Source organism: Pipra filicauda, unplaced genomic scaffold, assembly GCF_003945595.2.
Source record: "Pipra filicauda isolate LSUMZ 115617 unplaced genomic scaffold, ASM394559v2 scaffold171_size1565689_pilon, whole genome shotgun sequence".
NCBI lineage: Eukaryota > Metazoa > Chordata > Aves > Passeriformes > Pipridae > Pipra > Pipra filicauda.
Window position 1 is genome coordinate 1115236 of NW_024104229.1, and position 26920 is coordinate 1142155.

Consider the following 26920-nt stretch of genomic DNA (forward strand, 5'->3'; position numbering starts at 1 on the left):
ATTTTTAAAATAGGTAATCAAAGATAAAAAGAGAGCAGTCATCCGGCACATTAGATCACAACACTCAACAGTGTGTGCAGTTTTAAGTTATAAAGGACAGAATAATAAAAATCAGAACAGAAAGTGTAATAAAACAACATGCTTTGAACAAAAGAATGATTGCACTGAACTATCTAACAACTGGCTACCTGGAAAAGGAAATACATGCATCCACTTAAATAATTCATGAGGCAGTTCTCCTGGTGGAGAACCAACTCTCCAATTGGTCTGCTGCAGCTTTGGTGGAAGTACTTCTCGAAATGGTAGAATGAGTTCTGCCAGAGGTGATCCCTGTTATGCTCCCATCATCCTCGTGAGGACTGGGAACTAGTGACACAACAGGTAATTTTTTTTTAATTTTGAAATTTGCCATCTACAGATGTGTGTATGTACACTTAGCATTTGTTAAGGTCTGCTAGAAGAGTCTAACAAGGCTCTTTTCAAGCATTACCTGGTTAACCCCAACTGGCCTTCAAGTCAGTTACTGACCTTGTAAACAGAATAACCAAAGTGATGCAACTGAGACAATCCTGGAGTTTTAGCATCAGTAACTATGAAAGAATACAGCTCTACCTACTCTGTCTTTTCAGTTAGACCTTTTCAATACCAGTGTTAAATCTTTTCCATTCTCTCTTACTCAAAAAAATTGTCAAGGAATTTCTCCTCTGGAAGCCCAGTCTTACCTGTTAAAAATATAGACTTCAGTTATCAACAGCTAAAATCATTCCTAGAGCTGTCACTTCAAAAGTGACCAACTTTGAGAAAGCATACAGAACCTAAAATTTATACTATTAATGCCTGAAAGTTTATCACACAGAGGAAGAGACAGCAATCCAGAGACTACAGAGATTGACAAAATTTATTTATTCCCCCCTTTTATTGACTTTTCAAAGAAATCCACCACAAATATCATCCAGGTTGGAATATATTAGTATGCTACCACTGTTAAAAAAAAGAAGGCATGAAAAAATGTAGAGTTGAAAGCTATTAAATTCAGATACATCTGTATATTCACTTACGAGTCCTTATTATTATAGGACAGTGGAAGTACAGTGGACATTCAGCGATAGCTAATTTGCCAGCTAATGAAGATAAACAAAGACTGATAAGTGTGTATGCCTTTAGAAGCCAATCAGCAATAAATAGATGGTGTTATTCATTGTCATGCAGGAATGATTGTGCTCTCTGTACTTAGTTGGGCTTCTGAGTTTTCATGTTTTTAGGCTGCTGGATGGCTGAGGAGTTTTGGGAAAAAGAAACTGCTAAAGGGAAACTTCAGTTTATAAACGTGTTAATTTAGAACAGGCTATGTTTAAATTTTATGCTTTAACAGAAGATTATCACTGTAGTTTCATGCCTTAATGTCTAACAGCAACAACATTTTTTTTTCCTCCATGAGAGGGACTATTATGAATGCATCATAATCAAAAATCAAGTCCTTATACCACCTCTTTTATATTCACCTGTTATATTAAGAGGTATGATCTGGGTTAATTACATAACACCATGTTAGAATATGCCTAAAATAAGAGGTTTTAATCAACTATGCTGTGGCTTAAACACCACTTTTTCAGACATAACTCTGCATTATTTCTGAAATTTTTAACATATCTTAAAAATATACCAATTAAAATAAATTATTGTTATCTATTTCTTTATATCAAAGAAGAATCTTCAAACTTACAAAAACAACAGTCCAGAGGTAAATATGTGTCATATTCCACTGGTGAAGAATTTAAAGTAACTGACATTATTTCCAAGGAGTTAGCTTCTTTCAACATACAGTTTATCGCCTGCTCTTCATGTTATTCAGCTCGCAGAAAGAAGAAAGGCAGTTTTATTTCAGAAGAATGTCTCTCGACAGAGTGGACACGTGGATTTGTTGCTGGATGTGAACCATTTGTACTGAAAAAAGAAATACAGCTGTTTAATATACAAATGCAAGCTGAATATCAGGAACGCTGTACATCAATAATAATCATTATTTGCCAATGAATATAACTACCAAAACATTAACTATACTTTAAAAAAACCCCTTTCCATATATATATGCATGTGTATATATACATATGTATTTGTATATACACATATTACACACACACTCTGTAGGAGCCCCTCTCATTACATGTCCTTATGTCTTAGTACAAAATCCAGAGATAATTTATGAGTTCAGTTAATCCCAGATACTCCAATGACAAAGTGGAAAATTGGTGGTACTACACTAGAAGTTTAAACTAGATGGTTTAAATTATATGGATAGCCAGGTTGGATGGGGTTCTGGGCAACCTGGTCTAGTGGAAGTGTCCCTGCCTATGGCAGGGGGTTGGAACTAGATGAGCTATAAGGTCCCTTCCAACCCAAACTGCTTTATGATTCCAGGATATTTTGCCTATTTAAAAAGATTTAGTCAAGGTACTTACCAAGCAAGCTGAATGAAACTTTTTCTTGCATGTTCTGCAAGCTTTTTTGGGAAGAGAATAGTTGGAACCATGAATGACTGAAAAGCAGATCATGCAATCTTCAACGCCTTCAAAACGTTTATCAACGTTATTTTTCCACAAAGATAAGCCTTCCATAATACTTCCATTCTAACAGAGGAAAAAGAGCTGTTAATACTGTAGAATTCCTTCGGACTATTCCTACTATTATTCATCAACACATGAAGAAAACAAAGCCTGAAGGCTTTATAATCTGAAATTACGTGCAATACACGCAGTGAGTAATTTATGATAGTCTAATCTACAGAAATGCAAGTATTCATCACAGAGGTAGAATGCATTTAGGAGCACTTAAAAGGGGATTTTAAATTTCAATAACTGCTTTGTTAAACCACAGACGATGCAACTTCAGCAACCACCAGTCTTTTAGAGAATTTCATGGACTGGGTTTTCGGGTTTGATTTTTTTGGTTTGTTTTTTTTCAAATTATAGTTGAGATGGCATTGCCACATGGGGCAAACACTGGCCCGTGTCTTAAGAGTGAACTTTCAACTCAGGCTATGGATTTAACAGGACTTAGCAGGCTGATCATTTTACCTCTGTTTAAGCATCTGGAAGAAAGCAGATGGTAAGAGTGACCCGAATCTTATGAAGTCCTTTGCAATGTACTGATGAGATCCATTATCCAGATCTATACAATATTGCATTACCAGGAATATTTTTCTATTAGATGGACTTCTAAGTTTTCAAACCTAGGAGCTTTCTTTAAACCCACCTGATGTGTAAGGTATGTGCTTAACTGTAGCATCCAATTACGCCACTGCTGAACAGCCACACCAACCCTCTTTCCACTCTCAACTGTTATGGATCCCAGTGGGTAATTTGGTGGAAGCTGTATTATTAGTTCAATAAAGATATCATCAACTGAATAGGTAGCAATGACTTCTCGTGCTGCAGACCGAGCTTTTACCTATGAAAAAAATGCATATATTAAAAAAACTCCAGAGAGATACTCACCATCTCTAGTCTTTATACACAGATCATGTCAACTATAAATACATTACTGTACGTATTAAATAATTTTCTTAGACCGGGTAAACATTTTTCTCAAAGAAAACAAAAATCTACTTATATCTTGGCAAACTAAAAGGAAATTACCAGCCATTTTCCAATCTACTGATGGGTTACATTTTTTTTAAAAAGCAAAAAGTAGTATATTGATAACAGTATCTTCCACTTCCTCAACTTCTCCAACATCCTGAAACCCATTCTTTCATTTTTTTTCTAAACAGAATATTAATAAACATCAATTTAATATATTGATACCAAGCAAAACTGTGTTTCATCAGTCATTTAGAACAACAAAAATGCAATCATATAAAACACTCAGAACCACAGTCTGGTTATGAGAAGTCAGATTTCTTAAAATGTTTGCGAAAAACTGAATAAAAAGAAAGGACAAAAAGCCTTACTAACCGTCATGCCATTAAACAACTGTGTGCTGGTCTGAACAGAAGATATTTCCTGGGAAGAAAGGACGCTGCTGACGTATTTGCTTGTAAATTTATCTACAACATTGAAGACACGTTTTTCACAGCTATTCCACCAAAGCCTGACCATGGCCGGCAAGTCTTTCAGCGTTATGTGGTACACAGAGCACGCCAAGTGCGGAATCTGGGATGACAGCACTCCTGTCCCGGGGAGGGAAAGAAAGGATGCTGAAATACTCTTAACACATTAGTCATGGATGTTGGTGCCTCCACACCACACACAAAAATTGTGATCTCAAAAGAACTGTGGTAACCAGAATTTCAAATACATGTTCCTGTTATTGCTGCTCTGAGGGCTTGTTTGACTCAGCTGTTCCTCCCTAGGCTGGTTTCTTTGTTTCTTAGCTTAATACTTCACACCTCAAAATTCACATGTGGACTATCATAAGTCAAGAATAATTTTATATTATAGAAATTACAAAATGCTTCACTTTAGAGCAAACAAGCAATAAGATGTTTGGAGAACAGCTGAGGTTTGCAGTGTTCATGCATAGAAATGGCTTCAAGGTGCACCAACAGAGGTTCAGATTGATATTGGGAAAAAATTCTTCACTGAAAGAGTGTTTGAGCATTGGAACAGGCAGCCCAGGGAAGTGGTGGAGTCACCATCCCTGGACATGTTCAAAAAACAAGTAGACAGGGCACTTAGTGATACGGTTTAGTGGGCACGGTAGTGTTTGATCAAAGGTTGAACCTGGATGATCTTGGAGGTCTTTTCCACCTTACTGACTCTATAATGAGATATGGGAAATCTTTCCCTTGGGTTGTCATGGTAGTAATTCTTTCTTAACTGTCATCCAGATAAATTGTTCTGCAACATAGTGATGTTCAAGCAAAAAATTAAGAAATGAAACTCAGTTTCTTTGCTTATACCTACACAGGTACATAAAATAAAAACTTCAATGAAGTAACTTTAAAAACTAATACTCTTTTTCATGTTTCTCAGCTAAAAAAAAGCAGTGTATCTTCTTTCATCATCATCGATTAACTGGGTCTTCAGAACAGCATGAAAAAAACAACACAGCGTCTCAAACATTTAAAATATATATATTAAAATACTTTTTATATTTATATATTGAAACACAAGAAAAAATGGAAATTCTATTTAGCATTAAAAAGATATATCTAGAAGCAATGGTCCCAGAATAGATCACATATTTTTAGTGTTTTGGAATCTTTACATTCAGATTTCAATAGTAGCAACATATTATTCCTGTTTTTTGTTGTCCTTGATTTTTCTGATAAACATTTCAACTTTGATAAAGTTTCAAATGGGGAGTGTTAGCCAAAGATTTCTAAACATATGTATATATTTGTCTCTCTGTATCTGTTTTATAGGTAAGATTTTCTAAATAAGTATTTTTAAGCAAAAAAAAACATATTTAAACTTCTGCAATATAACAGCTCTCTCAAATACACAAATACAATGTTTACTAACCTTTAACATCTAAATGAAGCTCTTCAGTAAAGAAGGTTTTTGTGTCCTTATTTGAAACTTCTGAAGTTGGCCCAGAAAAGACAGGGTTTTCAGGCATAAGCCTGAACAAGTGATAAAGCAGTTTGTTCAAGCTTTTAGTTCTTCTAAGGTATTGTGAGTAGAGAACTCGCAGCTGGTACCATTAAAAAAAATACACAAAAAATACAAAACAGACTTTATAAATATAGCTTATTCTGTAAATGATACAAATATGTCCTTGCAGGGAGGAAAAGCAAGACTGTGATTCAGAACAAGTGTTCAGAAGAGCAATTTAGTTCTCTGCACCATTTTCAATGATTAGAAGATCGTAATATGTAGCAAGCTTGTTTGAAAATGCAAGAAAGAATCATCTATTAATGAATCTTAATTCTTCATTCCTCTTAATATTACCACCCTCAACTATAGCAGTGCAGAAATCTAAGTCCAGGGATGCTTTCAGAATTTCACTAATTCCACAAAAACAAGAGGTAGGATTACATAATTAATAACAAGGCTGGATGAAACTTCAAGATTCAAACTAAATAAGCAGTTTAAGAAATTCAGTTAAAATGAAAAGACTGAACACATACCTGAGAAGAAGCTGCTTTGAAGAAAGCTAATATTAACTTCCAAGTGAGAAGATATCCCAGAACAAGGCAGAACTCATCACTCAGGGGCTGAATAACTGCAAATTCTCCAACTGGAATGCATTCCAGGATGTTTTCTAGCAAGAGTTCTTGAGTGGCCAGGATAGACATAAGAGCTGCTGGAGGTGATCTACGGAAAAAATGTTATCTGGAATAGTAAACTCCAATCTTGAGCACAGCATTAACTCAGTTTATGTTCATAGCCTTCCTAGAAAGTCACGGTAGTAAAGCCACGCATGCAGAACATAAAAAGGGGCCTTTTATTACAGGAAAATTTACTTTCAAATTCACACACCAGTACTATATAGGGATTTTTTAACTGGTGTTTTTACCTTCTTACAAGACAAATTTAAACTGAATGCTGATTGCTTAATCTGGAAGGGGTCTATGGCTGAGATGGTTTAACCTACATCATGGATAGCTGCTTTGCTTGCTTTCTTATCACACCAACAAAGGAGCAACTGAACAATGGATCTCCTGATCACTGTTGGGTTTGGATTAAAAAGCCCTCTGCAGCTCCACAGTTAGGAAAGGTATTAATCATTGGGCTGAGGTTATAAAATGAATTTTAAGCAGTTACCCACTTCAAACCATAGATTTTATTGGATTCAAGCTGTATAAAACACTCAGGTTGATTTTGGAGTTTCAAATACCTGAAGTTACCTGTGCAGATGGACACATTCTGAATAAAACTAAAAATCTGTCAAGATTTTCCAATATAAAGCATATATATGGCACTTAGTCTAGTAACTTTACCTAAAAAAAATTGTAAATACTGTCTCCAGTTTTAGCAAAGGCGGATTTAACCAATTATATTGAATATTTTAAATATTTATGACCCTATTGTCATAGCCATGTAATTTTTTTCTTTTAACTTCTTCTGACAGATGACTACTCTACTGCATATTTCAATCTTAGAACTCATTTTAAAAATATGGAAAACAGTCTTAAAAAAATGAAGGAAAAAATACCCACAATGCCAGTTCCTCCTCTTCATCACCATAGGATTTGAGATTTTCGTCATCAAATTTAGGCAATTCAGGCATTAATCTATAGAAATATGGAAAGAAAGTCATATTTAATTTTTAAATAATTTTTAATAAATTATTTTAATATATGTGATGTGTAGTTCTTTGCTTATCAATGTCAATATTACTGACAGGCAATAAAATAATGGCAATTATTCCTTAACAACAACACAGAATCTTTAAGAGACATGTCACCATTGCAAAGAGGGTTCATGAGTGACATGAATGAGCACGTAGCCTTGCTCAGTTCTTTTCCAGATCTCTTACATTTCCTGAGACATACTAAAATAAAATAAAATTCTCTATCAGAATAAAGCTATTGCACATCCTATTTTTCAAATTCTGTATTCTCTCTTTAGGTATTAGAGATATCCAAGAAGTTCACAGGAATACTACCTATTTTTATTCACTTTCTTAATGCCTTATCTAAATTAGTGAAAATAAAAAGGTCATACTATTTAATGATCATGTCAGATGCCAATCAAACCTGGAACACTTCAGTTTACATTTTAGGATTCATTTTGGGGTAAAAATAGCTTTACAATTATGATACTGATATCTATCTAACTATGATACAGAAAATAAAATTGTATCTTCATGTACTGCAGTAAAATTTCTCAGTATATACTAAGTCTGCTTTTACAATTAAATTTAGCATTCATAGCTTTATATAATGTTCTCCAATATAGAACACAAATTGCCCAGTTAAGAATTTTCACCCATAATGGAACATGGTTTTCTAAACATGCAGCTATAAGTGCACGTTCTACAGCACATTTAAAAAATAAAGGGTGGGGGTGGGGTGAGAGGTGAAGGAAGTGCAAAATTTGTTGATTCTTACTTATACAGCATGTGGTAGACAGAAATCTGTACAGGTCGAGCCCGAAAAAGCAACAATGGAGACAATGTATTCAGTAGAGTCTGGAGTTTATCTGGAAGATTTGTTTTCTGGCCTGCAACAAACTTCGGTGGCAGTTTATGGTTTAACAACTGGTCCTTCGATATGTAAGTTAGAGCTTCACCCAAAGATATTAACACAGAGTTCTGAAAAGAACCTTCTGATGCATTTTTGGTTTCTCCTATATAAAACAAGACAAGCCGTGATGCAAAACGTGTGGATGATATCACAAACAAGCATTGCTAGAAATAACTCAAGACTGCACTTAGCAGCACCCATCTAATCTTAAGAATCAGTAGGTTAAGTGCAATTACTTTCCTAATTAGCATGTAAGTGTTACAAAATCTGAGTTTTTATAAACTATACTGACATAATATTCCTATAAATTCAAAAATACAGCCCATTCAGTTCTATTTCAGAACAGCCTGGCTATTGCCCTCTTTGCCATATACTTGCCTGTGATTTTCACCAACAAAGGTAACAGCAAATTGTGAATTCCCTCAGAAAAGAATTCTTTCCATTCACCGATCAAGTTCTTAGGGAGATTTTCAGTAGTTTCAGGAGCTGCAGCTTCAAAGTAAGCACTAAGGGCAGATGCCAAGTCACAACTAACACAAGCAAAAATCTGCACAAGCGGGACATGATAAAGGGAACGGTTTTCACTTGTTGTCTAGGAGGAAATAGACAAAGAGAAAGATTTCTTAACCATAAATTTGCTTCAAAGTATGTTTCACATTCCCTGTTTACACCAGAAAGCATAAGTTCAAAGAAGATTCAATTGCAAGGACCATTTGAAAATTATTTGGGGTGGCGGGCTGTGTTTAAAAATGTAAATTATACTCTAGTAAGACTTCCTGAAATTAATTTCAAAGTCTCACCAACATTTAGAATCCTGTATTGCTTCCATTATATAACTTTCTTTATAATGACAGAAAGAAAATTCAAACAGGAATGTACCACACCTGGAGCACTTGTGCAGTCCAATGAGACAAAACTGATCTGTGAAGTGCTTTCACTATTCTCTCTCAAACATAAAAGCTTTACCAATATCATATTTGCATTTCCAAATTGCAAAAGGGAATTGACAACATGCTATTAAAAACTAGAAATTATTGAAGTGGCTGTTAGAAGAATATTTCTTTTCCCCCAACATTTCTTCCTTTTTTTATTTTTCTTCTTACTAGTTCCCCCAAAAAGGAATATCATTATAAATTAAAAATATTCCCAAGCACTTAGTCTACACAAGATTTTCACACAAGTTTATTATTTGTTTTTTAAATTTAAAAAAAAAAAAAAAAAAAAAAGATAGTTTTGAGGTGCATGCAAGAATGGTCACATGGAAGTTTCCAGCCTGCCCTTCCAAGTGCATAATAACAGAGTGAGAGATTCTGTATCTTTATTTGCTTAATCAGGAAGTAGTCAGCTGACTACTGACCTGTTTCCTAGCAGCGCTAGAATATAATTTTGATATTTCATGTGATTAGTTAGACATTGAAATGCAGATACTGCTTTTTATTCAGTTAATTTTTAGGTATCATGTTAGACTTTGGTCTTAAAGGAATATTATTTTTCAACACAGAGATCTACAACATCTGTTGTAGCCAGGTGGGGGTTGGTCTCTTCTCCCAGGCAGCTATCAGTAAGACAAGAGGGCACGTTCTTAAGCTGTGCCAGGGGAGGTTTAGGTTGGATATTAGGAAAAAATTTTTTACAGAGAGAGTAATCAGACATTGGAATGGGCTGCCCAGGGAGGTGGTGGATTCACCAGTCCTGGAGGTTTTTAAGATGAGACTGGATGTGGTACTTAGTGCCATGGTCTAGTAACCACGGCGGTGTTGGATCAAGGGTTGGACTTGATGATCTCGGAGGTCGCTTCCAACAAGATCGATTCTATGATTCTATGAACAGACATATTTCAAAATTATTCTCCAATTACCAATGACATTATTAAATATCATATTACTTGAAGAGTGAGCTGATTTCATCTCAATATACAATAAGAAACAGGAGAGTATAGCTTTTAAACTACACGTGACCTTTGTCAAAGCCCAACACACACAGGACTTTATGCAATTCTTTTTAATGTTGTGTCAAATTTTTGTCAAACTGAGATTACAAGTGTCCCTGCCATATGCAGGGAATGATCAAAAAAGGTAACCACATCAAAAGTGAGGATGCTTTCACATTACCTCTAACCAAGCCAGCATGGAGCACATGATGAAGTCCCACTCACTATCGGCCAAAGGAGCTGTGGAATACTTCAGCAACAAGGGGAAGTAACGGATCATCTCAATGTTCAAACCAAGCAACTGAGCACTTGTTTCTTTCAGATTGCTGTAATAAAAATACAGCCAAAGCTTATGTACCTTCATGTTGCAGACATGAGTATCTATATCCTTGCCTTCACTCCTCTCATGACAAATTAGTCTGGCACCACCACACTCTGCCCTATGTGCTTTTGATACTCTGTCTATCAAAGGCCGAGTGCTACATTAGCTGCCAAGACTACATAAGATTCCTAAATTACAGATTCATAAATTTCTAAAATTTACACATTTGCTCGAGTAATATATTTACATACCCTATGAAATTTAGCAATTTCAATTAAATCAATGCAAGGAAAATAATAATTTTAAGTTAATAATTTAAGAAAAAAATATAAGCCCTCAAGTCTTCAAATACTGTACATTATAAGTGTCCAAATATTGTACATTATAAGTTTAGATTAGATATTGGTGAGGCCTTGGCACAGGTTGCCCAGAGAGGCTGTGGCTGCCCCATCCCTGGAAGTGTTCAAAGCCAGTTTGGATGGAGCTCTGAGCAACCTGGTGCAGTGGAAGGTGTCCCTGCCTCTGGCAGCGGCGTGGAATGAGATGAACCTTACAGTGCCCTCCAACCCAGGTCACTCTATGGTTCTATGATTATTCTGAGACTTCGTTGCCAGGATTTTTCTCACTATAATCAAGACAAATGACTGTTAGTATATCTTCACTCCTTGCTGGAAGCTTTTCAAGTTACATTTTTGGGTCCAGAATTTTAAAAGACAGACATCTAATTCTGGTATCCAGGTTTTCTTCCTGCTACTGAAATAAGCAATCAGAATTTGGAACTGATATCCAGCAACACTTACAAAAGTTGGTCAGTTCTAAATGCTTTTGAAAACAGTTGACACCTAGGTGCATTTAAATAACTCCTTAGTTTCCCAGTCTTCAACCATCCAGGTAATTTTCTGCGGTATGAGTTATTAAATACCTAAAGACAGGTATATGAAACCACGGAATACAGTTCTACAAAAGTTTAAATATGTAATAATAGAACAGTGGATGGCAGTTGTAATGTACAGATTGATTTTGTCTGAGTTAATAACCAGTCCGTATTTTTAAATGCTTGTCTTAGAAATGAAAAAAAGTGAAATTATCTCCAAGTTGCACCCACCAGCTAAAGAGAAAGCTGTCCTCATTATCATTTTTCCAAGATATTATTATTTTCAGTATTCCAGGTAGTAGATGATCACAATCAACACTTCTATCATTCAGGCAGGAGTTCAAAATGGAAAGACACCCAAATGCTCCTATAATACAGTAAAAATACATATTCAATAGTCTTAATTATCAAGACAAAACAAATGTTAAAATGTGTGTCAAATGACTGAATCATTTTATTTGAATGTAACATTAACATCATAAGACAGTTTGGATAATACCTAAGCTTTCTTCTTTGAACATGTAATCCACAGATGCCATTGTTAAATCAGAAATACTATATCCAACGCAAACTTTAAAAAAAAAAAAACACAAACCACCTTCTAGAAGATTAATTGATAGTTTATACAATTAAAGAAAAGGAAAAATGCCTGCTAAGATTGAAATCTCTTTGCGCTACTGAAAATGTAGTATGCTAAGCAATAATTTGGACAGATAGTGATGGAAATGCAACTGCGAGTTGTGAATTCTAGTATTAATGGCATGTTAATTAGAGTTCTCGTTGGAATGTTAATTTTTACTTTCAGAGTGAAGTACTACCGTTGCAATAGTACTGTTTTCCATTCTTGAGAAAAACTGCATTTATCTCGATTTCTTGGAGAAAATGAACATTTCCTACAAGCACGATGACAAAGAAATAAGGCAACGTACCACAAAGGCATAGCAAAACCAACCAAACAAACCCCTGCTTCACTTAAACAGCTGAGCAACAATTTACAACAACTTTACCAGCACTTTTCTGACCTGAAAAGAAAAAGACCATTGGAATGGTAAGCCAACAGCCTATGTCTCATTTAATGTGAATTTGGATATATGTAGTCTGCTCAAGAATCCCTAGAAAACTGTGAAGCAGCAGAAAGGAAATGCAGATTACAAATAGGAGCACTCCACAGCACATGAGGAGTGAGGATTCTTTTTCCCATTTTATTCTGTTTAGAGTTTCACAGACACAATTTTTGCCTCACTGGTTCACTTAGAAAGCCAAGAAGGCTTAACTAAGTTCAAAGAGTAAGAGTTAGGGAAACTACCATAGCAGAAGGATTTTTAAGATTCTTCTCAATTGCTGCATGACACTAACACTGCTAATTTTCACACTTTAAGGACATCCATTTGAAGAATTCATCTGAAATCCTGAGGACACTGCCAAGGGACAGATATCCACAGTTTAAAGTCACCAAAGATAGGGTGTTTTTTCAATTTAAGGAAGCACAGTCCTGTTAAAAAAGACAAAACCTATATTTCAGTTTTTATACAGACTGATCAATAACAGTATGTGCAAAAACATACAAAAGCAGTACTGGAAAAAAATAGAAGGTACTTTTAAATTACATCTAATTCATAAATGTGTGTGACCATTTCTAAATAATTTTCTTGAAAAGCAACAAGTTTGTGAAAATATAGACCCAAATTAAGTGGGTATATTCAAAGCAATAGTATAACACATCTCAATCACCTCTTAAGTAATTTTTCCACAGTTGCTGTAGGTGTATGTAGAGCAGTTCTGACTGAGCACACTGTATGCCATGCACTGGAGGAACTACTCAAAAATTGTATGTAAACCGTGAAAGAGTTCTTGCCAAAGCATCTGAAGACAATGATGACACTGCCAGTTGACAATAGTAATATTTTTGCATACTGTGTAAAGCCTAAATGGTTAACTGAAAACTTTGATATTTACAGATGTGTTTAAATAAGATAGACCACACAAGAAGTACAACAATATCAAAATGTTCTTAACAATTCAGCCTAAGTCCTTTAGTTCCAATTTTGTACCAGGCAGTATAGCTTATACTTTCTGAATAAGGCAGAAAACTGTCTGAAAGAAATATGCAATAGAGAAAACATTTCTTTCTAGAAAAAATAATATTATTATAGTTAAAACATTTTACCTAAAAGCAAACATTATTACAAAATAGCATTCTTAAATTCTAATGAACTAGACTGAGGGAGGTAAGAACATACTCACCATCAGTGCTGGAAAGATCTGTCTGTGTGCATGTCATAAGTTTAGCCACACAGTGGAAGACAAGTTCTCTCTTTTCCTCCTCAATTAAGAAAGGTGATAAACACTGAAGTGTATGCAATCTGCCCTCTGTTAATGGCAGAAACCTATTAATACAAGCAAAACATCAAGAATGAAATGAACCCAAAAATTTAACTAGGAAACAAAATGTAAATTGTTTCATAATGATCTAATATCCTCTGATGTAACTAATCCCACACACTAAAACGCAGTCTCACTTTCATACATATATCGCTTACATACACACACATATAGCACTTAATTTTCAGTCCTCAGTAGTCATTTGTCAGAATAAGGATTATTTAACATTATCAACATTCACAACAAACTGGAAGTTTAGAGGCAGCAGTATTAAGATACCCTTCTGTTGTCTTAAAAAGTTCTCTCCTCTCCCAGGATACAGTGTTTTCCGCACGGATCACTTTAGCCACGGTTAAGGACCACAGTCTTCCATGTTCCTCTGATCTTCAAAGAAGAGGAAAGACCCTGGTTAATATATACAGATGCTCAGAGCACCACAAAAGCATTTGGATGAAGTTTGAATCAACACAGAGAAGGAAATATAGTGGCACTTAATACTCTATACAACACAAAATGTGAAGACAGAGTTAAGAGTTGTTTTACTTGTACTCACCTATCAAATATAGTTTGCTGAAGACTAGCTGTATTACTTAGTGTACTGAACTTCTTGTATGTGATGTGCATCTCTTCTAACATATGAAGATATTCTAGAAGCAGGGAAGGAGGATTCTCTAGTTCTTCAATCCATTGTAAGGAGTACAACAGTTCTGCAACTAATTAAACAACAGAAACTGTTGTTTACAAATGACTGCTGAATATATTCAGTGCATAAGTAAGATGTTTCAAGTCAAGTTTTTGTTGGGTTTTTTTAATGTTTTTAATGCATTAAAAGTATTATATTTACACACAATCTCAGGTGCTTCAGAGCATGAACTGGATATTTACCATTGTACCATAAAATATAAGAAAACAAAAAGCTACAGTAATCTGTTCTAGATATTCAAGAAATTTTAAAGCAAATCAAGCAAGCATGACACAAATTACAACTCCTCTCTATTCTCCTCTTTTTTTTTGACATATACTTCTTGCAGACAAGACAATCAAGATCTAAGTCCAGAAGAAAACCAAACAAATTTGATGACAAGAGCTAGCATGTGGTTCCTTCATTAGCTTACAAAGACCCACACTAAGCAATTACACTTCTCATCATGGTGAGATTTTTGGAGATAGAATTATTAATTTCATTTGAGCACCCTAAAAATAAAAAGAAACTACATTCCACCTGGTGGAATTAAGAAAAATTGCTGCCTCAAGCTATATTTACATTATGGCTAAACCCTCAGGGCAGGGATACAGTTCCTATTGACCACTCATGCCAATGCACTGTGTGTTTTGGCAATGAACAAATCTGAAGCTCATTAAAAATTCAAACATCTCCCAGTTGAAAGTTCTGTTGAGGTAGGATTTATATAATCAAAAAAGGTCCCAAGGATATAAGCACTACACTTGTACATACTTACACTTTTAAAGGAGACTTGAAGAAAAGAAAAAAAACCAAAACGAAACAAAACAATAACAAAAGGTAAAAGAATAATTTCTCATACCTGTAAGCCAGTCTTTAACTATGCATTTCTAATTATCAATCCAGGTTACAACTACTATAAGATAAAATTCCTTTAAGTTTTACCATTGTAACTTACTTATATTGTCAATTTTCTTTCTTTCAGCATCATCATTTCCATGGACTGCAGCATTTTCCAGTACAAGAAGAACCATTTTACTTAATAAGGCTGAAGTACACAAATGGCCTGGAAGTTTAGTTGTGTCACACAGCTTGACACTTGATCCCAGAGGTTCACAATTCATACTAAGCCTTCCTTCCAAAAGAGGTTTGTGTATCCACTGTAATATGTGCACAAAAAGAGTGTGAACAAATAACTGGTATTTTAATAACGCACAGAAGAGCTATGATCTCTTTAATCTTGAAAATTCAGAATTACTAAAAAATAACCACGAAACATATAAATTGACAATAAAAGCACAATGACCCACTCCAGTGTATTAAAAAACCTAAATGCACAGCAGTAATTTGAAACTGCCTTGCTGCTTCAGAAACAAGTATGTTTCTTTAGAATTCTACATATTTTACAAGAAATACTAGGTTTACTGAAGCTGGGTGGTTGGATAGGAAATTTATGTCCTTCTCCACTCTCTACTATACGTATGTCAGCATTTTGTTGATAGTCAGCACACCATGTTCCTCTGCAGATATTGGCGTCTTTCACAAAATTAATCTTTTTGAAGAATTAAAGTACATCTTCACAATGTACATTTTGTCAGAAAAAATTCCAGAATTTTTAAGCAAGTTGCTGGTGTTTCATGCAGAAAAGGGTAATTCTGATTTTCTCCAGTCGTACTGGATGCATCCATAAACATAGAGATTTTGTCTTTTTCACGGATAGAGGCTGAAAAGAACCTCTGCACAGGCATATGGGTATTCATAACTGCAGTGCCATGTCAGAAGAAAGAATGCTTACCACCCTAAGGGAGAGAGGCTTGAGGAAAGATTGACTACCCCAGGCAAGCCCATTATCATTTCCATACCTCAGTAGATAGAGACTCATGCAACTTCCCCCACTCCGTTTTGTTCGGTGTGACATGCTCAACAAAAGCTCTCACAAGGTATCCAGATTGTCCATCAGCTTCCATGAGCTTCGACAACAAATCACTAACTGCAGAGATCAACATCTGAAGACTGAGAAAAGGAGAAAACACTGCAAACAAGTTTGGCACTCTCCAGTAGAAGCAAGCTGTGTATTCTACATTGATACAGTGCTCTATATGTCGTACCAATGCTCTATACCTGTTGTACCAGTGGTGGTTTTCTGCTCTGCCCACTGCCTTCAACAGGCTGAAAAGTCTCTCAGCAATACAAATGACCATTAAATAAAAAATAGTATAGCACTGATCTTTGTTTTAGAGAACAACATATTATGAAGCAGACATGTGCATCCCAATTACCTTTTCACGTCCAAAGAGGAAGACTGAATTTGATTCTTGACCCACAGTGCAGCTTTAATCAAAAAGGTACTCTGTTTGTGTGTGCTCTGAAGCTGATGCACAAGTGAATTTACACCAGACATCCAAGTGTGTTTTAATTTGCATACAAGTAAATCTATTGTAGGGAAAAGAAAAAACAAAACAAAACAATAACAAATGGACAAGAAGACCACCACAAACAGGTAAACTCTAATTACAATCTACATGGACAGCATGTCTAAAGGTCCTTGAGTAGGAAAACAATTCTCTTTTCTATGTGGTTACATGGAAAAACTATCAAGGGCAAATATACAGCTCTCTTGTTGCAGAGCAATTTTAAATTAACTATGACACACAGGTAAAATTTAATTTAATGGAGAATAAGTGATGTTCCTGTTGTCTACTACAATATATCCACATGGTCTTCAAAACCACAGATCTTTTTACTGAAATACTGAACATTCATGGCATCAATAGTCATTTGCAAAGCAGCAGTGGTTCTCAAGCTAGTATTGTCCTACTTCATTTCTATGGCAACTCTGAAACATTGTATTTATTTGTGTTGATGTCAGTAAATGCATGTACAAATTTATCACTCTCAAATTCTGCCTTCAAAGAATATAAACGAGGATCTCAGTCTGAACATGAGATGCTGCTAAAGAGGTATGGATCACAGTTTGTCTGGGCAACTTAACCAATACAAATGGTTTCAGAATAAATACATGTGTCTGAAGTGATTGCACACATTTTTTCATAGAATCCCTACACTACAAAATTAACCAAAAAAATGCTCGTTTCTTGTATTTCATAGACTTTAAATAACTTACATAACACTCCGAAAAGTGTGCAATATCACAGCCTCAAAGTTAACATCAAAGAAGTTTAAAAATCCTTGTAAAGAGATGTACAGGACTTGATGTTTAGTAATAACTATGGGCACTGTAAATTAAAGCATAAATTTTTGTATCAGTTACAGCTGCAAGTGCTCAATGTATGTGAATTCAGTATTCTATTACATACTTGAATCCATTTCATGAAAAAGAAGAATTCAGATGTAATCATCACCTGTGAGAAAGTTTGGTTGAAGTTCTTTTTCTAGATTACCTGTTAAGTGTGTTGCATCCTGCCTCTGAGCACACAGCTGGAAGATGGTAAGCAGCAGGTCTTCTGAGGATGGCATCAGTAAACACCCTTTAACGGAGCTGAAAAAGCTTGAGGCTACATCACAGATGAAAGATACTGATGGCTCAGTATTTCCAGCTTCAGAAAGATCCTTTGCTTTAGATAGAGCTGCTTGAAGTTTATCAATAATCCTTTCAATAAAAGTTTCATCAATCAATGATTCTATGGGGGAGAGGAAAACAACAGCATGCTTTGATTTCTTGATAAACATGGTCATTCAAAGACGTCATATTAATATGGACCAATTTGGTTAATATTTACTGATTCTGAAACCAAAATAAAGTGCAAAGCAGTTTCACTCTAATGTATACATAAACTCTATTATTTCACAGACATCAAGGATCACCCAGCCAAAGTTTCACACTGCCAATTATCTCCTCTCTAAACCAGCTGAAGCAACTTCAAAAAAGGTATATAAAATAGAGCAAGTGCAGACTGATCTCTCCCCCTTTTATGCCTTCCTAGCTTCTGACAATCCACTGTGAGCCCAAGATTACACTTGGACTGCATATAATTACCCCAAGCAGACCAGTCTTCTGTGAACATGCTTGGCTCCTTTTTTGTGGGATCCAAGCAGGCCAATCCCATTTATCCTCAAACTCCACAACACCCTGTGGCAATGAGTTCCATTATTTAAATCTAAACTGGATGAAGAAGTGTACTTTTCCCTCAAGACTGTTATCTAAACATCTGTTAGCAACTCAGGTTCTTCCACTGAAAAAAACAATGAAAAGTTTCTTCCTATTTGCATTTTCCATACAAATTATGATTTTATAGCTCTTTAGCACAACCTCATCCCTAATCACTTTCACTGCAATATGGACCAAAAAAAACGGCTCAGGTATAAAAAAAGAAAGCCCAAAAGAAATAAACAAAAACTTCAAACCAACAAATGAACCACAAGAAGAAAGCCTAAATGTTCCAAATTAAGTATTCTGGAAGATTTCAAATTCTTTTCAACCTTATGCAAAGCATAAGTGCACTTCACTTACGCTTTACACTTCACAAACTCCAAGGACTGGAGTATTTACAGTTCACAAACTCCAAGGATTATACATGCTTACCGCTTTTAATGTGCTGTGACAACACCAAGCTCAGGAGGGTCCACCTTTCTGAAGAGGCTGAGTCTGATGAGGCTGTGCTAGGTTTTAAACACAGGTGGCACAGATCATCTGCCAGCATCACCAGTCTTTCTCCAAGTGTATCTCCCTTCAGCCAGTCAGAGACTAAGGAAAGTTTTGTTGTGCTTGAGCATGCCTGAATCATGAGAAAATAATTCTAAGAATCTTTTAAGAGTATAGAATCATAGAATAGTTTGGATATGAACAGACCTTAAAGATCATCTTCCATGTTCCCATTCAAGCACCAACCCCCCCTGCCACAGACAGGGATACCTTCCTCTAGACCAAATTGCTCCATGCCCCATCCAACCAGGCCTTGAACACTTCCAGGGATGTGGCATCTACAGCTTTCTGGGCAACTTGTTTTTAACTATTATTACTAAGTAAGCATAAGATTACTATGTCAAACCCACACATAGAGTGGGAATCATATCATCTGTCACAAACAATAAGTCTTTAGGTGTTTACATCTGCAAGAATCCCCCCAGCTTTCTTTTTGGTCAGAGACAGCAGCTTATGGCTAGGTCAGACCTCTGCTGTAGAGCAAAAAAAGTCACCTTCTGAAAATGCTTCGTTTTCCTTTTCTTCAACTATAGAGCCCAGGGAATTCCTACATTGGAATTACAAAAATAACTTTCGGATGACCAAGTTGGCTGAAATAAAACCTACTTACAACATAAAATCCATTTACAGCACCTGAATTTCTTTAAAAAGAAATGGAGGGTCACAAATCAAAAACATTATTTTGGTGATGAGGCACTCTAAGTTACAAAATCATAAAAATTGAGTATTCCTAAAATACACAGCATGTGTGAGGGAAGATACTGTGGTCTACGCACTGGATTATAAACCCAGTGCAATGAGCTTTTGTCCAAACGTTTGTCATACACTTCCTATTGCATCCCATGCAATTACTTAAATGTCAGTCTCAATATTGGGTGGGAAAAAATGGAATACTACCTTTTCCTTGTAAGCATCATGTAAGGGTGATGATATAAATGATCATTTAAGTTATTGGTCTAATCCCCAGCTCCATTCTCTCTAGCTTAGCACGGATAACCAACAAATCAGGAATCCCTCTGGCTCAAAAAGCAAACTGACCAAAAATAGAAGGGACAAAGATTCTTTTGTTTTGGTATCATCATTTCATTTTTAAAACTGTCTCCAGATTTAAATGCATTTAAAACAAACACTACTCTGAAACTATTAATGTAAGATTTTCAAACTATGGAAATTATCACTACGTAGGTAAAAAAAAAAAAAGTCATTCAAACACATGTGAGTCTCAAAGCTAACACCAGAGAAATATTCAAAATTACGCATAACCAGAACAAAAAAATTTAAATATTAAGGGGTACCTTTTGAATTATCTGGAGGAAAATAATCCATTTCAGATCCATCTGAAAAGAAAATCAAAATTCCACAATATTTAACAAATTTTTTTGCTGAATAGGAAGCATTAATACCATTTTAACTGTTCTGCAGGGATTAAGAGGAAGTTGCTAAATTTCAGTAACAAAATCAATAAGGGACTTCATTTAAAAGAAGGGCCACCAATGACTAGTATAAAACCACACTGTATAGAGAAGTAAAAGCAGAGAAATTCTGATGTTCCTTTTTTTTAATGATTTTTACCATACAGAAAGGAACAGATGTCGTAACCTTTCACTGTCATGTCAAGCTTTCCTAAATCTACCTTCCTTAAATTGATCTTACTCAAGTTCATGTAGAATTTTTTCTATATGGCAGTGCCAATATAAGATTATTAATGAACAACAGCCCACAAAAACAGTCATGACTTTGATAAAAATTAATGACATAATGTACAAGTCATACCTTTGCTAAATCATCAAGAATGATTTTCCTTTCTTCATTACTGTTGCAACAACGAAGCACACTGTATAAAATATCAACTAGGAAATGGGTGTCTTTTCTCCAGTCTTCTTTCAGCCAAGTTATTAAATTCATATACAGAAATTGTACAGATGGACTTCTGTTATGAGCTTTCATTTCGTTTTGGGATTCAGCTTGAGCATGGCTTGCATCATTACCCTGCTCTAAAAGTACTTGGAAAACTCTGTTTGAGGAAAAAGAGTTGAGCAGGGCAGAGAGAAATTTCAAATGCTGTTCTGACTTCTGTTCATTGACATACACAATGCTCAGCTCAGCAAGGTTGCAGACTAAGTTCTCTAAAGGTTCTTTCCTTAGATGTGAACTATGCTGCAAGTCAGCCTGTATTTCAGAGTCACCTTTTCTCACTTCTGTGAGCTTTCCATTCTCTGTGTTTCTTTCAGATTCATCCTCGTCTGTAAATCTGATTTTCAGAAATTTTTTGTTGTTTGGTTTGGTAGCACTCTTTGGATTCTGAAGAATTTCTAGCATACCAGATATGGCAAACAATGATTTCTCATCAGCATCCAACCTATCAACATGAAGTACACACATTTTTAAAAGATGGTCCCAAAAATTTGACAACAGTTTCTGGAAAACTTCATCTGTGCCATCATCACTGGAGAGTTCTGCTTTAGCTTCCCAGGAGCTCAGCATTTCTGCTATTTGATAAAATAATGGTCCACTTTGTAACATGGGCTCCTTAAGAACAGCACTGGTGAAAGGAATTAGCTATAAAGAAAAAAAATTTATTAAAGAACAGTGATCCAGTTAAAAAATCATTTTATTCTTTGTCATGCCACAAAATTATATAATTTTGAAAAACATTGCAGAAGCAATTCTAAAAATACCGGAATTACTCAAGCTCGAACACTTGAACACTCATGCTTGAAAATATACAGGATGTTTTTTTTTTCCTTAAATATAATTTAAACTGCACAGTTAAAAGGATGATTTTATAGGAAGAAAAAAAATTACTAAATTCAGTAGCATTATTTTTGTTACTCATGGCTCTCTGCAACTGCCTAAAAGGAGGTTGTAGCAAGGTGAGGGTCAGTCTCTTCTGCCACGTCTCAAATAAAAGGATGAGAGGAAACAGTCTTTAATGGCACCGGAGGAGGGTCAGACCAGACATAAGAAAAAAAAATTCACTGAAAGAGTGGTCAGGCATTGGAATACATTGCCCAGGAAGGTGGTGAAGTCACCATCTCTAGAAGTGTTCAAGAGGTGTCTGGACGTGGCACTTGGGGATGTGGTTATGGGGTAGTTATGGTGGTACTGGGTTGAGGGTGGAACTAGATGATCTTGAAGGTCTCTTCCAACCTGGGTGATTTTGTGTGATTTTTATTTTTTTTTTAAATCTAGGGAAACTTTCAACAGAGAAGTAAATCCTCACCTAAATTTCACATTTTTCTTTAATGTTATTAAAATATTAATAACGCTAATTAATAATAATGGTAATTATTAAATGTGCACACAAAAATATTCCATATTTCTAATAAATACCTGGTCAGATATAAGCATTTGATGAATTTGGGTTTGGTCATCCTCTTCTATTTTCTGTAGTACAGCAAAGCACAGACACTCCATAAATGCAGTTATAATTGCTGAACTTTCTGAAGGGCTGGCTATTGCCCGCTCACTTGACAACCTGTGAGAGGCAACATCAGAGGGAGGGCACACTCAGGCAACTGTGCTTCCAAGAAACCCCATATGAATGCCATGAATATACCCTCTGTTATGTTGTTCTGATCCAGACAACACCAATATGAGAATATAGGATCATAGAATCATTTACAGGAGTCAGATGAAAATAAATTCAAAATAAAGAGTTAATAAACCGAGGCAATTAATATAACTTATATTAAAATAACTTCTTCATCCAGTCTTAGCATTCACAAAGAAATATCTATGTAAACAGAGGAACCAGATCCAGTCAAGCATACTTCACATGCTTCAGCTAGCTGTCAAAACTCCTTTGCAATTTTCTACGCACGCCACAAAGGTTCAGAAAGTGTCACTTTCTGTCATTACAGGTAAGAAAAAGAAAACAAAGCCACCTAAAGCCAGTTTCCCAGTAACCAGTTTGAGCTTGAAGAACTGGAATTCATTTGCTTTTTAACGAAAATTAGATCACAGAAATTACCAGAGAAATATTACAATCACAGAATATTCTGAGTTGGAAGGGACCCACGAGGATCACCAAGTCCAGCTCCTGAGTGAATGACCCATATGGGTATCAAACTCACAACCTTGGTGGCTCTAACCAACTCACAACCTGAGATTGGCTCTAACCAACTGAGCCAATCTCAGGGTCATCATTTTACTACCTGTAATAACATTTGATACACTTTTCAAAACCAACCCATACATAACTCTCTTCTCCAAGAGTTCTGATACAGGCCACACCAACATCAGTTGAGAACTGATTTTTGTTTAAATAAATGGCACTTTAGTCTTTCATAAAATAATTTCTCTATGCTTTTGAGTACACAATGCACATGTATCTATTTAAATGAGATTTGACAGAAGGTTGGTTTTGATGCATTTTAAAGGTAAAAAGTGATAGCAGTTTCAATCCTTTAAAAATCAGTATCATAAGAATTAAGGTTCCTGCATACAGGAAATTTCACTATCACAACGCTAATCCCCAATAACCTCTGTAAAAATTATACACTGGTGAGAAGAGCCTGATTCTTAAGAGTCACTCTTAATTTTAAATTAATTTCTCATTTTAAAATTTGTCACGGAATAAACATAAAGTTTTGACAAGGAAAGATAAGAATGCTTTATATAAGGAAGATGTAATAAAATCAAGAGGAAAGGTTTCTGATGACAGGAACAGGCACAAAGGACTGACTCTAGTTTTAGATATTTAAAAGAATTTTTAAAATATAATTTTAATTCATTTTTAAAAGCTTGAAGAAGATTAGTTCTCTTATTTCCAAATGTAAAAGAGATTGATTCCAAATAAATAAATTTGTGGTTCATACCCTTGAATTAAAGAGCCGAAAAAAGTTCTGAAATATTCCAGCTTCGGTTTCATAACAGCAGGAGGTACCTTGCTAATGAAGGGCAAGAGGTTGGGGTATATAACAGTAGCCAGCCCTCGTCCACCTTCTCGAAGCACTGTCCACAGCTTTGGCAGAACTCCCTTTTTGGCATTTACATGACTCCAACAGTCCTATAGAAAGAAATTCACTTTCTGTAAATCAAACAAGAATATGTTGCCTCAGAAGAACTCCCAAGCTAGACATTTAACCTACCTCCCCACATTGCAGCTGAAACAAGTTATCGTAAAATTTAAATTCTCTTAAGTTACTCTCTTTCCAGTATTTTTTAAAATCACTTTCTCCCTATTTCAGCTTGTGAATTTAAGAAGTTAACATGACAAAAAAATTTCTGCACTGTTTAAAATCAACTGACCTTCCTTATTAGCCAGCTGGAATCAAAGGCTTCTCTTTAATAATGCTTTCACGATGCTTCATAAAAGTCATCATTGTAATTAGCCCAGTATTTAATTTTAAGTTCTCATTATCAAGTGATACTGACTTTAGAAGCATCACTCACTTCGAAACTCTCTTCAAAAATTTCCTGATGGTTACAAAATACTTTGGCACTTTCTCCTCCCCAAAATTTTTTGCCATCAGATCTATCATATTTATTATAATACTCAGTATAGTTCCAGATACCTATATTTATAAAAGGTTGAGCAAATATTGTTTGGGGTTTTTTTTCCACACAAATTGTTACAGTTCATACTAGCAGTTACAAAAGAGATCTTCATTATTAAGGTCTCAAAACATCACAGTCTTTGGCAACACCTCATCCTGCTACTAAATTTAAATCTGGTATTTCAGTTAAAATTCAGTAAAAAAAAAAAAAAGAAAAGCTATAGAACCCTTAAACTTGAAGGGGAAACAAACAAACCAAAAATGCACTGCAGGTCATTTTTTTTAACTGTCTTTAACCAAGTAAAAGGTTTTAAACATTATTTGACTTACTAGTAACTACATTTAATGAAAGGGATTCAGGTTAATTCAATTAAACTCATAAAACAACTCTAATTTTCAAATACGCTGGACACAATAAAGTTACACTGAAACCCTAAGGGGAAGAAGGAGTATGTAGCCTTGAGGAGTCCATGTTATTAATCATAAAGAAAACCCAGTCAAGCCCTTCTTCCAAATTCTATACAGAGAACTTGGTGAAAAGTTAAGTTTGAGGAAAATATCTGCCTCTTAGTTTTCCCCATTACCTCAATAGTGGTGATAGTATAAAGTACAGCTTCCCAAAGAGCAGGACACACCACTGCATCGCTGTCATCAATGCTCAGAAGAACAGCAGGACAAACTCTTGGTGCTTCAGCTCTCACCAGCTCAGGCAAGTGCTGGCAAAAAGCAGAAATCAGCTCAAAGAAAGCTGAGCGAACCTGACAGAGACCACAGGGAAAAAACCAAAATTTGTCACTACATGTAGTTTATAACGTTCCTTTTAAAGTCAACATAACTTACAACGTCTGGTCCCCATATTTTATTATATCAGCAAAAGTTTAAATATTATTAAAGAAAAATAAAGCAATTATTAAACAGGCTTATCAAATGTTTTACAGCAATTCGTTCAGTTGTATTTTAATATACTTCTCAAAAGGCATTTTTTCCCAAAAGCAACTTGAAACTTGTTAAAAAATACTACCTCATCACTTCATCACTCTGTGCACTACTGGTCTTAGCAGATTAAAGACCAGTAAAATGGTTTAAAAACTGAAAATTCCAAAGCACTAAGAACACAATCAGTAAGCTGACAGAGTTTGTATCTTTTAGATGAATTTTAAATGATGGCAGATTGCCAAGAAGTAGATCATGATGATATAGAAATAACAGTTTGGTCTGCTGGGTAAATTTTAGAGCAATATTGTCTATTTAAGGCCTAGAAACCTGAAGGCTGTTTCAAACATAAGCAAAGTGCAAAGTTCATTCCTGTAGAATACAAGCAACTAATACTTCCTTAGGTTAAGTGTATCACCTTTAACTAAAACCAACCAAAATAAAGAAGAAATTAAAAAGTCACCTGTGGTATGTTGTGTTTGCTGTATTTCCAAAATTTGTTTTGGGATAGAAGCGACATTAACTTTTCCTCTAATGAATGCATCTCTTTTTTGGGCAACATGTTAAGCAACTTTTTTAAAGCTAACAAGGAACAGGTCAGAATCCGAAAAAATTTGGCTTCCCTTTCTTCTTCTGGAACAGTTCTCAGAAGGCAAAACAAACAAAAAAATTAAAGTGAACAACAAATAAATCAGTAGGCTTCCCAAGTTCTTCTAAACTAAACTGTCTTCAGTTTTTCTGTGTTCTTTTGATTTCAGGTGCTAGCAATATAAATACATAAACTTTCCATAGGTTCTAAATTACATTATGAAGTGTTCGAAAGAGTTTCAAGTCATCTCATATTCTGCCTAAGCACAAATGCTACTCCTAAAACAGCTGAAACAAGAATTAGATAACTGGTAACACTTTCAAAAGCATTTAAACTTAAGTCCCAAAGAAAGTCACTAGGAACTGGACTCAAATAAATACTCTGCCTCTTGAAACAAAACTAAATCCACTACCTCCAGGGACAGAGAACCCAATACAGACCAGTACTTAAACCATACACATTAAAGCAGGCAAACATACTGGGGGTCACTGAGTGTATCAGCTGTCTCTTTCAGAAGGTGATCCTGAAGTACCTAAGGGGAAAAAACCCAACAAACATAAACACAAAGAAATGCAATATTTATATGTGAACAATATAGTCCATACATTATTCAGAAACAGCTCTACAATAAAATTTCCCAACCTCTGAGCTGTCTATTTTAGACAAACTAGTGAAAAAGAAAATAACTTAATTGACTCATGATCAACATAGTAGCTGTTTGAATTAAAGCTCCGTAACACTTTGTAAGTTGCAGCCCTGTGCCAGTGTGCTTCTGCTACAAAGAAGCCAAACTGAGGAAAACAAAAATAGTTCTGTTTGCATACATGGGCCAGCAATGCAATCTTTTACTTTTTTAATCCAGTCAATTCAGTTTCATGTAAGACTGGCATAAGAGCATTAACCTTAGTCA

At 35.3% G+C, this 26920-nt stretch overlaps 1 protein-coding gene across 2 annotated transcripts in view; it reads right to left on the bottom strand.

The window, feature by feature from the left end:
- Positions 1 to 880: 880 nt before the first annotated feature.
- The window catches only part of LTN1 (listerin E3 ubiquitin protein ligase 1), a 30293-nt gene continuing 4253 nt past the window's right edge, over positions 881 to 26920 (bottom strand). The window contains exons 5-31 of one of the 2 annotated variants that reach the window (XM_039379628.1): positions 26490 to 26542; positions 25885 to 26065; positions 25073 to 25246; positions 23808 to 23998; positions 22321 to 22465; positions 20761 to 21546; positions 20283 to 20324; positions 18868 to 19060; positions 17726 to 17965; positions 16604 to 16757; positions 16187 to 16337; positions 15283 to 15484; positions 14196 to 14355; positions 13922 to 14026; positions 13505 to 13647; positions 12079 to 12153; positions 11492 to 11627; positions 10246 to 10390; positions 8513 to 8726; positions 8000 to 8237; positions 7106 to 7180; positions 6074 to 6260; positions 5466 to 5637; positions 3954 to 4168; positions 3253 to 3447; positions 2460 to 2627; positions 881 to 1944 (exon numbers count right to left, since the gene is read on the bottom strand). In XM_039379628.1, coding sequence (XP_039235562.1) covers positions 1882 to 1944; positions 2460 to 2627; positions 3253 to 3447; positions 3954 to 4168; positions 5466 to 5637; positions 6074 to 6260; positions 7106 to 7180; positions 8000 to 8237; positions 8513 to 8726; positions 10246 to 10390; positions 11492 to 11627; positions 12079 to 12153; positions 13505 to 13647; positions 13922 to 14026; positions 14196 to 14355; positions 15283 to 15484; positions 16187 to 16337; positions 16604 to 16757; positions 17726 to 17965; positions 18868 to 19060; positions 20283 to 20324; positions 20761 to 21546; positions 22321 to 22465; positions 23808 to 23998; positions 25073 to 25246; positions 25885 to 26065; positions 26490 to 26542 — 4803 coding nt within the window. In that variant the 3' untranslated portion in view covers positions 881 to 1881. The remainder of the gene's footprint in view (positions 1945 to 2459; positions 2628 to 3252; positions 3448 to 3953; positions 4169 to 5465; positions 5638 to 6073; positions 6261 to 7105; positions 7181 to 7999; positions 8238 to 8512; positions 8727 to 10245; positions 10391 to 11491; positions 11628 to 12078; positions 12154 to 13504; positions 13648 to 13921; positions 14027 to 14195; positions 14356 to 15282; positions 15485 to 16186; positions 16338 to 16603; positions 16758 to 17725; positions 17966 to 18867; positions 19061 to 20282; positions 20325 to 20760; positions 21547 to 22320; positions 22466 to 23807; positions 23999 to 25072; positions 25247 to 25884; positions 26066 to 26489; positions 26543 to 26920) is intronic. The other variant, XM_027744207.2, reaches the window with a different exon arrangement.